Source organism: Phacochoerus africanus, chromosome 8, assembly GCF_016906955.1.
Source record: "Phacochoerus africanus isolate WHEZ1 chromosome 8, ROS_Pafr_v1, whole genome shotgun sequence".
NCBI lineage: Eukaryota > Metazoa > Chordata > Mammalia > Artiodactyla > Suidae > Phacochoerus > Phacochoerus africanus.
In genome coordinates this window covers 77,868,373-77,882,800 of record NC_062551.1, presented here as the reverse complement: position 1 = coordinate 77,882,800, position 14,428 = coordinate 77,868,373, and the positions used below count along the sequence as shown (strand labels likewise).

The window sequence follows — 14,428 nt, the reverse complement described above, 5'->3', positions numbered from 1 at the left end:
GTCTATGTTCCCCCGCCTCCCTCCCGACCCAAGCCTCCAGCTGCTGACCTCAGGAACACTGTCACAAAGGCCCTCCCTCTGGAAAACTCCTTTGCTGCAAACCCACTCCTCCTTCCCACACTCGGGCCTGGACCTTCCTGGGCCTCCCCAGGCCACACCTCCCCCAGAAAGACCCGTGCCTGGGGGCCTTTCAGTACCCTGAAGACTCTGTAACCCGCCCCTGGGACCTCAGTTCCCTCTTCTGAATACGTGAATAATGTCTTCCCACAATTCGAATACGGATCCTCGGACTCATTGTAGGGTTTAATTAGTCTACAGTTTCATTCATGCCTTGGTTTTCTGAGCACCACTGTGTGCCAGAGTGCTAAGCACTGGGACACAGCATGGGTCTGACACAGGTGGCCACCGCCTGCAATTGCAACACTGCCCTTTCAGTTTCCTATTCTCGTAAGTTTTTGTGACTCTTTTTCTAACATTATACAATCTTTTCCAAGACAATAATGGCAATCTCTAGAAGATATCTTTCTGGCCCGATGGTGTAATGTGAGAAGCACACAAAATACCAGCCCCAAAATATTGTCCCCACTATGTCACCAGACTCCAAATCCCTCCCATCAGAAGATTGGCTGAGAGTGAAAAGAAACTTTCAAGTCAACTTATTCCAATCCCTCCTGTGACCGATGGGGGCCTGGCAGTTAGAGAGGGAAGTTCTACCTGAAGGCGTGTCCTCACGCCCAAGCCAGGGTGCCTCCATTTTTTCATGCATCAGCCACCTACACTCTGCCCCTCTGGTTACCATCTTGCGCCAGCCCAGAGGACCCAAGGAAGTCAGCTATGAGATGCCTGGGCCAGGTCAGGCTCCTGATATGGGGAGGGAAGAGGAAAGATTTCAACATCCAACATCCTGGGGCTTCTCTGGAGCCAATTTAATGCACCAGAAGAGTCCCATCAAATGGAATGCAGCCTCTCCTGGAAGCAATAGATCTCAGCAGATTCAACTCCTAAATATAGATAAAATATCTTCACTATATGTAATAGGCTGCTAAAGTCTTCCAGGATTGGGATGAGCCTATTCAGTGAGATAAGGCATGGGAAAAAGCATTGCACGAGCCAAGCTCATAGCGGACGGGTGATAAACATTCACTCCATTCCCCTTTTCTGGGCAAGTGTATAATGTTCAAGACTTAAGCCTGAAGCAATCAAAAGGATGATCACCATAAACTTTAAAAGGCAAAGAAGGTCTGTGCTAGCAAAACAAACAAACAAAACGGGAGAGGGGCAGATGTGCGTGTATTGCTGCTGTGAGTGACTCCTATCCGTGGTGAAGAATTGCTAGGAGACCAGATCTTAAAGCACCTGCATGTGGGTGGGTGGGGAGGAGAGAGCAGCATGGGTGTGGAAGAGTGGTCCTGAGGCGCCCTCTGGTGTCTTTTTTTTTTCAGGCTAATAGGAAATGAATTTGGCTTAAACCTGGATTTTCCTTCATGGGGACAAGGTGTGTTTCTGGGCTAGTGTAATCTGTCCGCTAACACGTTCAATAATAAATATAGTGAGAAATAACAAGTCCTCACAAACATCTCAGATTGATGGTGCCACTGCATGCAGAGAAACAGGAAGAAGGAACTGACTTGAGAGAGAGGGAGAGAGGTGGGGTTCTGGGGGAATGGATTCAAGGCATTGTTTAACCATCTGACAGAGTAAAAAGCGGAACTTAAGACAAGGCCTGGTGCAGCATGTTTTCCCAGGAATCAATAAATATTTGTTGAGTGCATCGATTTTATTTAAAAAATCCTGTTTATGTGTGTGCCCATAGTACACACTTGATTTCCAGCTACAGACTGGGTGGACAGGACTGAAAAAAGGGAAAGGAAACCCTGAACTTGACGTCAGAGTTCCAGGTAGAGCCCTCGGCGCTGCCAGGTAGCAGCATCGGTTCTAAACCCTGCTGCTCAGGGAGCTTGTTAGAAATGCAGAATCTTGGCCCTGACCCCAGACCCGCTGGTTAACGAGACCCCCAGGTGATTCGTGTGCACATTCAAATCCAAAAGCACTGATACCACAGCCTCGGCTTCTGCGTTTGTGAAGTGGAACAGTGACATCTCCGTGGCAAGTTTGTTGTAGGAAGGTTTAATAAATGAGCAGGTGAGAATGTACACAAAATAAATGTGCCCCGCCCATCACAAGCATCCTATAGATGAATGATAGTCATAACAATAGCTAACGGTTATTAAGCATTTGGCACTTTTATAACATTCTATGTATATATTATACTATATATGTATATATATGTATTATATATATTATACTATATATGTGTATATATAATGTTATAAAAGTGCCAAATGCTTAATAAATGTTAGCTATTATAATGTCTATAATATGTATATACATTATATATAATGCATGTTAGGTATATATATTTATACATTATATATAAATGTATATGTTACATTTATACATTTTATATTATATATTTTATAACATTTATTAAGCACCGGGTACTGTTCTATATGCTTTATGTTTATTAATTCATTGAATGAATTAATGAATTAATGAGGCATGGGCACTAAATCAAGGCTGGAGAAGGGACTTTGCTACCTGAATGTTTCATAGATTGCTTCTCCAATTTGGATGACAGGATTTCAATGGTTTTTGCTTTTGGTCCCACTTAGCCCCTAACAAGAGCTATTAACCCAGTGTTCAATTAAATAACTTGCTGAGTAAGTGATTAGAAAACAAATCACATTGTAATTCCCAAGAGTCCAATTGTGACTTCATGGATATTCATCTGCTTCTTTGGCATTCTCTGCAGTGTCACTGCTGGAGAATGGATCTCCAGCAGTTCCTGTCGTGGTCCAGTGGGTTAAGGACCTGACATAGTGTCCATGAGGATGCGGGTTTGAACCCTGATCTCAGTGGGTTAAGGATCTGGTGTTGTGAGCTGCAGTGTAGGTCATAGACGCGGTTTGGAGCCCATGTTGCTGTGACTGTGGTGTAGACCAAATCAAGCTGCAGCTGACTCAAGCCCTAGCCTTGAACTTTCATATGCAGCGGGTATGGCCATAAAAAGAAGGAAAAAAAAATGGGCATGGGACCACCAGCCTCATAGGGTTGTTTTAAGGTTTAAATGAGAACCTATTCACAGTGCCTGAAGCATCACAGATGCTCCATCCGTGCTAGGCCACTTTGCATTTTTGTCTCCCTATTGAATCCATCAGAGTGGATGCTAAACAAACACCTGTTCATGCATCCACAGATACATGATAATTGCAGTTATTTTAGGGAAGTGGCATCATATACAGGATAAATACTATCCTAATTTATTTGAATAGCCCCTTGGCTCACTGCTCTGAGTGCTCATTCATCTTAATGGACAAGTGTTGGAAAATCATTAATCTTTAGTGCCCTGAACTGATGTCCCACAGAGGCAGTAAGACTAAACTTGCTGGAGAGACGGGAGCCACCTGTGATGTGTTCCAAGGTCAAAAGGCACACACAGGCCAACCCCGAGGCTGTAAGACGTGGTCAGGGAGGACCAGGGGCTCCTGATCTTTGGAATTCATTCAGCAAGAAAAGCATTAGTCTTTTGGTAGCAAGAGGCATATGCCAAGTGTTTGAAGAAAGGAGTTCCCAGTCTTTCTCCAAACAAAGGGTGTGCATCCTTCATAAACTCCATCCCAAACACATGGGACATCCCACTCCTTCTCTCGAAGGGAGTTGCTTCTGCTGGTCCTTCTGTCTCAAATACCTTAGCTCCCTATTTCCACCTCCTAGTTCCTCTTTCATGTCTCATCCACATGCCACTTCCTCCACTGAGCCTTCCTTGACTTTCCTTCTAAACCCCCGACCCTCCTATCAGTCCCTCTTTTTGTGGCCTGTTTTCTCTTGGGTCATAGCTTCCTGTCTACTTTCACTGCTAGGCTGAAAGGTTTTGGAGGACAAGGTCCATGTCTGATTCAATGCCCAGAAATAAAGACTCTTACACAGCATGGGTTCAGGAAATGATGGGTGGATTCTTGGATGGATCCATGGTTGGATGGATGAATAAACTGAACCGAAACTCAGTATCTTGAGATAGCTGAAGTCTCTGTCACGGGGAGGGTCAGACCAATTTTTCGGAGGTGGAAAATTTCTCCTGCTGCCAAGCCAGAATCTATGAACTGGTCTTGATCCTATTCAACTCAAAAGGGTCTACAGAACAGACTGACCATTCTGCCCAACAGTCCCACCAACACCTATTTGAGCAGAGCATTTCATGACAAATTTTGGTTGTATCTCAAGGCCGACATGCACTTTCTAAGCATTGCGGGGAAGGGCTTGTGGTATATCTGGCGAACAGGTAACTTTAAACCTGGGTTTTCAACCATGAGCAGTTACCAAGAGGGGGACACGGGAGCAGCTGCTTTCCCCCTTGCAGTATTTTAATCTTTGGCACTGTAAACTGTCTCTCCCCCAGCGTTAACAAGGCTGTGTAGCCTGGAGGAAAATGTAAATAACCAACTGTGTTCTCTAATTATTTCCTGCCTGGCCTGAGGACACTTGTGTCCTTCCAGACTCATCCAATCTCACAGGTCACCGAGAGCAGGCAGGAAGCCCCTAGAACACCACCCAAGCCAGCAGGTGGCCCCCGGCCCACCTGAATCACTGCAGGTATGGAAGTTTCCCACTGGGGTGGGGACAGCACTCTGGTCCTAGCGGATCCTCCAGAAAGACTCTCAGTTGGGTAATGGGGTCCAGAATCTGGGCCTTGTGGGCTCAGGGACCGGATAGCATTTGTGCACCCAGAAGTCTCTGGGCTACGGAACGAAGCAAAAATCACACCAGGACAGTGACCAAGGGAGAGTGGCCTTGCCAGAAGCCAGAGTGCTAAGGACCGTGTACCTGTTGATGTCAAGGTACCATGGAGCCAATTCAAAGGCCACCTGATGAGCAAAAACATAGAACAAGTGACAGCAGGAGCCTCAAGGCCAAAATCACAAGGATGCAGCGGAGGCTGATGAGGCCACAGCAACTGCGACCGGAGCCCTGGAGCAGGCAGGGACCTAGGTGAAGTCCTCCTCTAGGTGAGCCCCGGGTCACTGCTGCCTACCTGTGTCTGGGGGAAGGTGCCTCCTCCCAGAATTGGGGTCAAACCAACCCTTAGAGTTCTAGAAAATCCCAAGGTGGAAGCCATTGGACAGCTGCTCCGTGCTGAGACAACAGCAAACTATCAGGGACATTCTTGGATACCAAGCAGCCATCGCAAGGACGGCCCTGTTGGGGTGTGCGGCACCCCACACACCTGGGCGGAAGCTAGGGCCAGCTGCTGCAGCTCCGTGAGATCCCAGACTGTACTGGGAGAACACGCACATCTCCCACGCCACGTCTCCCGAAAGGACGTTTCCCGCGTGCTCTATCTAATGCACGCAAACGGTGGTCACACAGCAATAAAAACAACGTGCAGCTCTGTCTTCAAACTAGAATTTATTGGTATACAAAACTCCATTTCATAGATAAAGTGGCACATCTTTGCAGCTTCTATTGCACCGAGTATTGAAGATTAAAAACACAAAAAAAAGAAACATTTGGTTTTGAAAACACTGCAAATAGCCAAGTACAGTACTTTGGTAAATAAAAAACAAAATGGTTCAGAGTAACGCAATCTGAGGAAAGAAACACCTGGAGGACATGAACTACAGACATCAGACAACGGTCACGTTTCCCCCCGTCAAGCTCCACAGATAAGGCAAGACTTGCTAAGTCTATGGCTCATGACCCCACGGAGGCCTTAAATATCTCCAGACTGCAGCGAGGACAGGTACAGTGCAATCAGAACAAGAGACGGCGCTGAGCCTGCGAAGGCCCTGGTGTTCTCCACAGACCCGCCCACCCCCTTCAGAAGGGGACAAAGGCCCACCCCCACTGCGACATCAACAAGAGAAACATGGAGGTTTGCTGGCCGACTCCTGGCTCTTTTTCTCACTGAGCTCAGTGCTGGTGGAGGATGCTGGAAGGGAAGCCGGGGAGGCCGAGGGCCTTTTTGCCCTCGGAAAATGAACCAGAGAGGAGCCCTCACCCGTCTTAAGTGTTGGTCGTGGGACCTGCCAGGGGACAAACCACAGGCCGAGGTCTGTGACTGAGCTCAGACCGTCAGCGAGGGCCAGCAACAGTGACCTGCTGGATGTCGACGGGCGGAGGAGGAGGAGGGGCCGACCGCGGAGGCTGCGCCGGGGATCTTGACCTTTGGTGGCTACCAGCACGGCGAGCACAAGCAGTTCAGGGACACGGGCAGGCCCGGCTTAAAACCAAGCCACCGCGCAGCGTTCGTGCGTGCGTTTCCAGACGTCATTCTTCACTGGTTCCAGTCCCTTGTCACGTAACTGCGAGCACGCTGAGCATTTTAACTGAGCTACCGTGTAGTCCGAACTAGGAAAGCGGGGCTCTCCAAAGCAGTCCCCCAGAGGAAATGGTTAAGAGCCTGAGGCTTGCACAGGTAAGGGTGGCGCGGACAGTCCACGAGGCCCCGCTCCCCTGGGGCCGGCTCTGGGCACCTTCTGGTTTCAGACCCTGTGTGCACCCCATGACTGTGTGGCCACTTGGAACCACTTACCCATTTCCCCCTCTAGTATGTGACACCAGAAGATCCCATATAATTTAAATATGCCATCGAGACTTTCAACCTAACAACATCAGTGGAAAAATACGATTTGCTTTAGAGTCAAAAAACACACCTTGTAAAGAGTGCCATCAAGTCGCCTCAGAACAACCGTCGGAAGGCCCCAGAGTTTGAGCAACAACTGCTCTGAAAGCTGAGATGAATAAAACAGTGAATAGTGAAAATGTCCAAACAAAAAAACTGCATCTGAGTCTAAAGGCTGCTACGGAAAGACAGAGCTTTGAGGTAAAAGGTGAGCAGCTACACGTCTGCCCAAGAGGGGAGTCAGAGAGGGCCAGAGCTGCGACACTGAAGCGCCACTGTCACCCTCCTGGTCAGGGGCGTGTCAATCGGCTCTGACTGGGAACCCAAGTTTCCCTCCACTGACCGCCCATTCGAGTCACACAGTTCTCGGAGGTAAAGTGACGGCAATTCCACGTGGACCCACTAAACAAACCCGCGGTGGTCCAGAGTGTCTCCGAAAGAGAGAAAATGCACACTGACAACAGGGACGCACGTGAGCACAGTTCAGGCCAAGTCCATCTGCTGGCCACCTACTTAACATGTGAGCAGCACGCCCCCCCCCCCACCCCGGGACCCTGTCATTTCACACTGTCCAGGCGCCCCAGGAAGCAAGGCGGGCATCACCCCCACAGAGGCTCCAAGCCCAGCTCTAGCTGCCCCACGACGGAGATCCCACTTCACAAGCCCTTGGAATCAAAATGGGTTTGGAAGTGTTTTCAGAGCTTATGAAAGAAACTATATACAATCTCAACTAACATTTAAGATTCTTCTTTCTGCCACAATTCTTCAATGATTTTTCTCCTGAAAGCATATGTTCCTATTACAGAAAAATAAATACACATAGACACTCTATCCATCTTAAAATCTCCTGGTGGTAACTACATTAATTTAGAAGTTGTGGTTCTATGTTGTTTTGATGTATCTACCTCTCTAGTACAAATTGTTGCCACTAAAAGTTTATTTATTTTGACCTTTAAAAAAAATCTTCTTTTAAAATCCATGAAACCTTTATATACAGTTTATAAGACTAGTAAGCAGCTAGGGACCACTGCCCCACCTCTCCCTCCTCGTGACTAAAGCTACAAAGACAACAACCCCAAGTGACAATCCTCTAACAGCCACAGAGATTAAGAAAGACTCGCTCCTGCTGTGGAGTGCACGTGAGCAACGGGGCAGGTGCCGCCACTGCCAACAGGATCCCAGGACTAAACACCCCAGGCCTCCACTGTGGCTGCCAACAGAGTGGTTCCCCAGTGCCCCCCAAGGCAACGAGGTACCACACGATTCCATCCACCTCGCCCTTTGGTGAGAAGACTGAGGCAGTGAAGTCTAAATTCAAACCTGTAGCTAGAAGATAGCACTAAAGTTGGATACGTGTGACCCATTCCTAATACTAAACACAGACCAAACAGAGCTGGAAAACTACGAAACGGTAATAACGGAAAACTACTGAAGCCATTTGATCAGTTTCTAAAACCACTGTTCTTTTAGCCCAGAAATGCTGAAGCCTATTATCAGAATTAGGTGATTTACAAAGAAATGTGCCCGATATTCTTTAATAACGTTTTAGCAACTTCTAAAACCCAAGAGGGCCCAAGGGCACCTGCATTAACCAAGGGAATAAAGCAATCCTACCACTTCTGACAATGGGTCGCCTTTAAGCTATTTCTGACGCCTAATTTTACTGAATTTCTGGTACATAGTCTTGATCTGTCTCTCACAGTACAGAAGAGGCAAGAAAGCGTTCACGCACAAACGCTCAGCCGCAGGCAGGAATGCGCCCAGGGTTGAAAGCCAAGAGAACAGGAGATCCTAAAGCACTGGATCTCACTCCCTTGGAGACAGTAAGGCAACAGAACCCTTTCACGTGTCTGGACTGAGTTCTAGAGGCTTGGACTCGGGACTCTGCAACATGCACAGAGAAAACGCTGTGCCGTTCCCAAATCTGCGCAGTGTCATGAGGTACTGCACCAGAACGTCCTGGGAGCGCCTCCCAGAGACTCCCGATGCTCCAAACACAACACGTCACCAAAGTCAAACAAACAAAACATTAAAATACATCATTAAAACCAAAGAAAGTGAATCACCTGCTGATAAAGACAATCCGGTGAATCCAAGGCCAGTCCACCCAATGACATCTCTACATGTCAAAGCCTTTTTATAGCTTTCGCTTTGCCTCAGAACCCTTATAATTTTGAATTTTGCCATTTGATTCAGCGTATATTATTTCTATTATTTCCCCAAATATCAGGTCCCCCAAAGGCAAAGTCTGTCCAAAATGGGCCACTTCATTCATTACAGTTTTAAAGTTTATATCCACCTAAGTGATGGTTTCCATCGGTTTGGGGAATGGCATCACTCCACCGCCCAAATCTGACTATTTCAGCACTGTGGAGCCACTCAAAGGCCTCGGCCAAAGTAGTTCTCCGCCTTGCTGGTCTAACCTAAATCTCTAACTTCTGAAGGGTTGCTAGAGTTTTTCCAACATCAAAACCCAAAACTGGGCTTAAATAAAAAGAAGTAAGTGCAGCATTTTATGGGATCTCTCTCCCTCTCTCTTTTTTGGGGGGGCACCTCCGTGACATGCAGACACTCCAGGGCCAGGGATCCAACCTGCACCCCAGAAATAACCAGGGCCACAGCCATGACACCACCAGACCTTTAACCCACCACACCACCAGGGCACTCCTGGGATTTCATTTCTGCAATACTAAGAAACCTGAGCAAGAGGTCAACTTACCTTTTATTTCTCTGAAAGCATCCTTCTAAAGCTAGAATAGTAGCAAACTAACTTAAAATCTGAACATGAAAAACCTTAGATATACTGACACTCTACCCTTACAAAAATCAATGAACTCTTCAGCCTCTTCCTGAGCAAAAACTCAGGACTCTTTATTTCTCCCTTTACAAATATGGGTTCTGCTCGCCATACTTGCAGAATCCCAGAGCTGCACCATAAATAGTGCTAAACCATCTTCTCACTGTCAAGAAACAAGTACCAGGAACTCAGCAACACCATCAATTTCCCAGCAAAGCCCAGGCCTCATTAACAGTCAGGCCCATATGGCTTGAGTGCAAACAAACCAACAGCACCTGCATCCCATCTGAAATAACATTAGCATCAGGAAGAAGAGAAACGTAGTTGTTTAACGTCCGCCCTGACTACAGAGGCCACAACCTCCATGTCCTATTACTTTGGGAAAACACTTCCTGAATTATTTTCTGATTAACTTGGATTAGAAGAATATTAACTTTAAACATGTACCTGAGTTGGAGATCATTTATAAACTATCCTGCATGTTATTATCTGTTTGAAAGTGAAAGAGGAGGCAAAGGAAACCTGTCATTCTGAATTTCCTGAAACGTCTTCAGGAACAGTGACAGCGAAACTCAGCTCAAGCGTTAAGGAAAAATCCCAGGGTCACTGAACTCTGACTCTCAGGGCAAATAAAACCACACAAGCAAAAGGTTTTTCTTGACCTAACTCATCCACCCCTAAAACTCAATATTTGACTTACAGAACGTGAATGGCTTCCCTGCACTTTCATTAAATAAAACACATCACTGACAAAACTCTGAACGAAAAAGAGGCAGCTTGAAGGAAAGGAACTCCGAGTGTGATTCTGTGGGTTGCATTTCGCTTTGGAAGAGGACGGCCTGACCGGACAGCCCGGCGTGCGCTCCACCTGGCCTTGGCGTCTCCCGGCTCCCAGGCGGCCAGAGTCAGATGTTGAGAGCAGCGAAGGTCTTCACCAAGGTGACCTGCGCGCCCGGCTCCGCTTCGCTTCTGTTGTTGTCCCTGTGGCTGCTCCTGCTCTCCAGGGCTTTGTGCCGGTGCCTCTCCTCCTGGCGCTTCTTCTTCTCCAGGCGCTGCTGTTCTCGCCTCTGCTTGTTTGTGACCTGGAAGAGAAGGCGGCCGGGTGACGCGCCAGCACGGCTGACACAGGCCGCGCCTGCTGGAGGAGGACGGGGGGCTCACAGAGGCAGAGGGCACAGACTGCTCTCGACAAGAACACACAAAACCCACCTAACGGACAAAAAACGATTTATTTTCCATTACTGCTCAAATTTACTTTTCAATTTACACCCCCCTGCTGAGCTAGCCAACAAAACCAATTCCATTCTCCTCCTAAACCAATCCAAAATGACTTAAAGAAGGATTTGCCCTAGTCCAGCAGGAGATACACGCAACCATGCCGCAGGAAATTATTTCGGTAAATAATTTAATGCCCCCGGGAATCCCAACCAAAATCCTCAGAAGCTTTACTGCACGTAGCCTCAGTCTGTGGCGTTTACATTCTGTTGCACTTTGAGATCCTAATTTCTTGATTTCTACACAATAAGCTCCAAATTCAGTAACATAAGTGGTGTCACATACCGCTTGTGGGAGTGGAAGCGGGGACGGAGAGGTACAGCCTTTCTGGGAAGCATTTGACAATTTACCAAAAGGCCTTAAAAAGATTCAAATGCCCTTTAACCTGCTAATTCCTCTGCTGGGACATGAGCCAAGCAAATAATGCAAAATACGAAGATTTCTACACAAAGGTGTTCACTGAAGACGATGGCATTTACAAAAAATGGGATTTGGTCCCATGGCTTAGCGAGGAAAGCACCCCCACAGGCGCAGCAATGTCAGGCGGAAAGAGGAGGCTCCCCGTGTGAACAGGGCAGGAGCCCAGGGTTCACTTCCTTCCGGTTGTCACCTCGAACTCCCAACAGGACAAGTGAGGTCTCGTTCTGCTTTATGCTACACGGCCACACCCTCCCCCATTCCCTACAACGACCACCTTTCTAAATCAAAGGAAAAACCACACAGTGAAATGAGCTCCAAGTTCCCTCCACTGCCACCGAATCAGAGCAGCCCACCACTCGCCCTTGCCGCCCCATCTCTCCTACCTTTGGTAGCTGGTTTTTATTTGCTTTGTTTTCTTCACTAGGGCTGGCCCGTGCCTTATTATTTTCAGTCCTGCCTTCATTTAAGCCCTGATTTCCACAGATTCTGGTGCCACTGCCACCCTCCTCCCATAAAGGGCCGCACTGCTTCAGCACTCGGCCACTGGACTCAAGGTTCTCCTCTGCATCTTCCAAAGAAAGATAGTTTGTTAAATTGAAAGCCTTAGATAGTTACACAAAGCGACTACTGTTAAATGACTCCAAAATGTCCCGAGTCCCTAGATCACTGTCATGTGGAGAGCAAGCCTCCTTGAGGCAAATTTCTAATACCAAGTCAACACAGTGGGGAACATAAGGAAAAAACAATTGGTATAATTTAGAAGAAAAATTTTAAAATAACCTGTTAACCAGTCTTAACATCACCTTTCCACCAGCTGAGCGCTTTGTTTTATTAGATTTAACCATTTTCTTAACATGAATTTTTAGGGGGAAATCTTTCATCTGTACCCAAAAAACAGAAAGGAAACAGGCTCTAAAGCTGCGCTGTCCAACACAGTAGCTACAAGCCACATGTGGCTATATAAGTAAAATTAACAAAGGTTTGGAGTTCCCATTGTGGCTCAGTGGTTAACGAATCCAACTAGGAACCATGAGGTTGTGGCTTCAATCCTTGGCCTTGCTCAGTGGGTTAAGGATCCGGCATTGCTGTGAGCTGTGGTGTGGGTCGCAGATGCAGCTTGGATCCCGAGTTGCTGTGGCTCTGGCGTAGGCTGGTGGCTACAGCTCTTATGGGACCCCTAGCCTGGGAGCCTCCATATGCCACAGGTGCGGCCCTAGAAAAGACAAAAATAAAATAAAATAAAAATTAAATTAATGAAAGTTAAATACAATTTAAATGTAGTTCCTCAGTCAGTCTCACTCAGCCACATGTCAACTACATACCACACGGGAGAGCACAGACACTGCACAGTGCTATTTCAAAGTCAGAAAGACCAAGATACCTACAGCTTTCAAAGGAGGCACAGCAAATAAAACACCCAATCAGAAAAGCATAATGCCAATAAGAGTATCTGGCACATAATGTCTGGCAATAATTGCAATCATTTAGAATAAATAACTGGAGCAGTTCCCATTGTGGCTCAGCGGTAACGAACCTGACTAGTATCCATAAGAATGCAGGTTTGATCCCTGGCCTTGCTCAGTGGGTTAAGGATCCAGAGTTGCCATGAGCTATGGTGTAGGCTGCAGATGCAGCTCAGATCCGGTGTTGCAGTGGCTGTGGCATAGGCTGGCAGTTGCAGCTCCAATTCCTAGCCTGGGAACTTCCATATGCCACAGGTATGGCCCTAAAAAGCACAAAAAACATAAAACAAATAAGATAAAATAATTAAATTTAAAACAAAATAAAAAACTTTTGTTATTTACTTTTTAACTTGATGTTAACATCTTTTTTCCTTCCTCTGAATCACAGGGTTAAACTTGGCTCAAGAAAAAAAAAAAAATTCTGAATTATCACCAGTTAATAGATGCTAGTAATTAAATATTTCAATTAGAAAAACACCTTTTCTCTCCATTCCATCCAGTTATCACTTTGATATTATAATGAGACCTTATTTCTAAAAGAGTCAAGTCTTCCCTGACACTTTCCATCCCTTCAAAACTGGGCTAGGGGCCTTTCCATGCATTCCCCAAGCACCCTGTGCTTCCACCTCGTTATGTATCATTATCCAATTTAGTTATCATCTCCAGCACGTCTCCCCCGCAGCCCCACCCTGGACTATATTCTCCCCGGTAGGGCTAGCACCAAGCAAAAAACCGCTACATGTACAAAGTGCTCAATAAACAACTGCTGCATGAATGGATGACTACAATGATACCCGTCATTTGATTAAAAATAAATATTTGGAAAATCACCAATGCAATCACTTTGAAAGCTTATAAATATCAATCATGGACTTACTATTTCTTTTCCCCTGGTTCATCTGGAGCATAGCAATTATGGCAGATTCAATATTATAATTTTCAGCTTCCAGGTTCTGGACTATCAAATTAAAATCCTATAAAAGAAACAAAAGAACACTTCAAGACTCAATATACTTTTTCTACCTACCTCTCCTTCAACAATTTGGTAAACAATTTGATACAGCATTTGTAATAATGAAAATCGAGACAAGGTTTTAAGATCTTCGATTTATAAAATATCTTAATTTTCAGTAAGATCGGTCACCTGAAATAACCATTTAAAAATAAAATGAATATTTATAAAACTGGACTAGTCAGAAAAATAATAAATTCACAAATTCCTTAGGATTTTGAACAGTATTAGGTAAAGTCTAGCAAAGAGTAAAATGAATAAACAGCTCTCATTAAGTCATATCACATAACCTAATCAAATTACAAATATCATTGGAACTATTTTGGCCCATCAGGTGTTCGCAAGCTAGAGTGACACCACAAAAATCGCAGGTAGAGCAACGCTTGTTTATAAACCACTGTTGACGCATGACAAATACTAACTGAACACCCAGTTGCATTGCAAACTTTCTGGACAGCATCTTCTACTTCGTCTCTCAGGTCATCTTCAAAGTCAATTCCCTTTGTCTTGATCTTCTCTCTTTTATTTGATTCATCCTGATGAAGCATCTGAAACTAAAGGACATAAAAAGAGTAATGATCAATGGAGCTATGTCAGAACTTTCAACAAAGGAAGACATTCTAACCTCAAAAACATTCCAATATACGAGAAACGATTCCATGAACAATCTTAAAGGAAGAGCAATCACTAGGCTACATTTTATCCTGACACTGGGATTCTAGGCCACAATTGAAGTATTAAAAAGAGAGGCCCAAGATACTGGATAAACTGTTCAGTAAAAA

The 14,428-nt window shown here is 45.8% G+C and overlaps 1 protein-coding gene across 2 annotated transcripts in view; it reads right to left on the bottom strand.

Annotated features, from left to right (window-relative positions):
• Positions 1-5,444: 5,444 nt before the first annotated feature.
• Positions 5,445-14,428, bottom strand: part of OTUD3 (OTU deubiquitinase 3) — a 33,030-nt gene continuing 24,046 nt past the window's right edge. The window contains exons 5-8 of one of the 2 annotated variants that reach the window (XM_047792220.1): positions 14,069-14,200; positions 13,512-13,608; positions 11,555-11,739; positions 10,238-10,558 (exon numbers count right to left, since the gene is read on the bottom strand). In XM_047792220.1, coding sequence (XP_047648176.1) covers positions 10,382-10,558; positions 11,555-11,739; positions 13,512-13,608; positions 14,069-14,200 — 591 coding nt within the window. In that variant the 3' untranslated portion in view covers positions 10,238-10,381. Of the gene's footprint in view, positions 10,559-11,554; positions 11,740-13,511; positions 13,609-14,068; positions 14,201-14,428 lie in introns of both variants that reach the window. The other variant, XM_047792221.1, reaches the window with a different exon arrangement.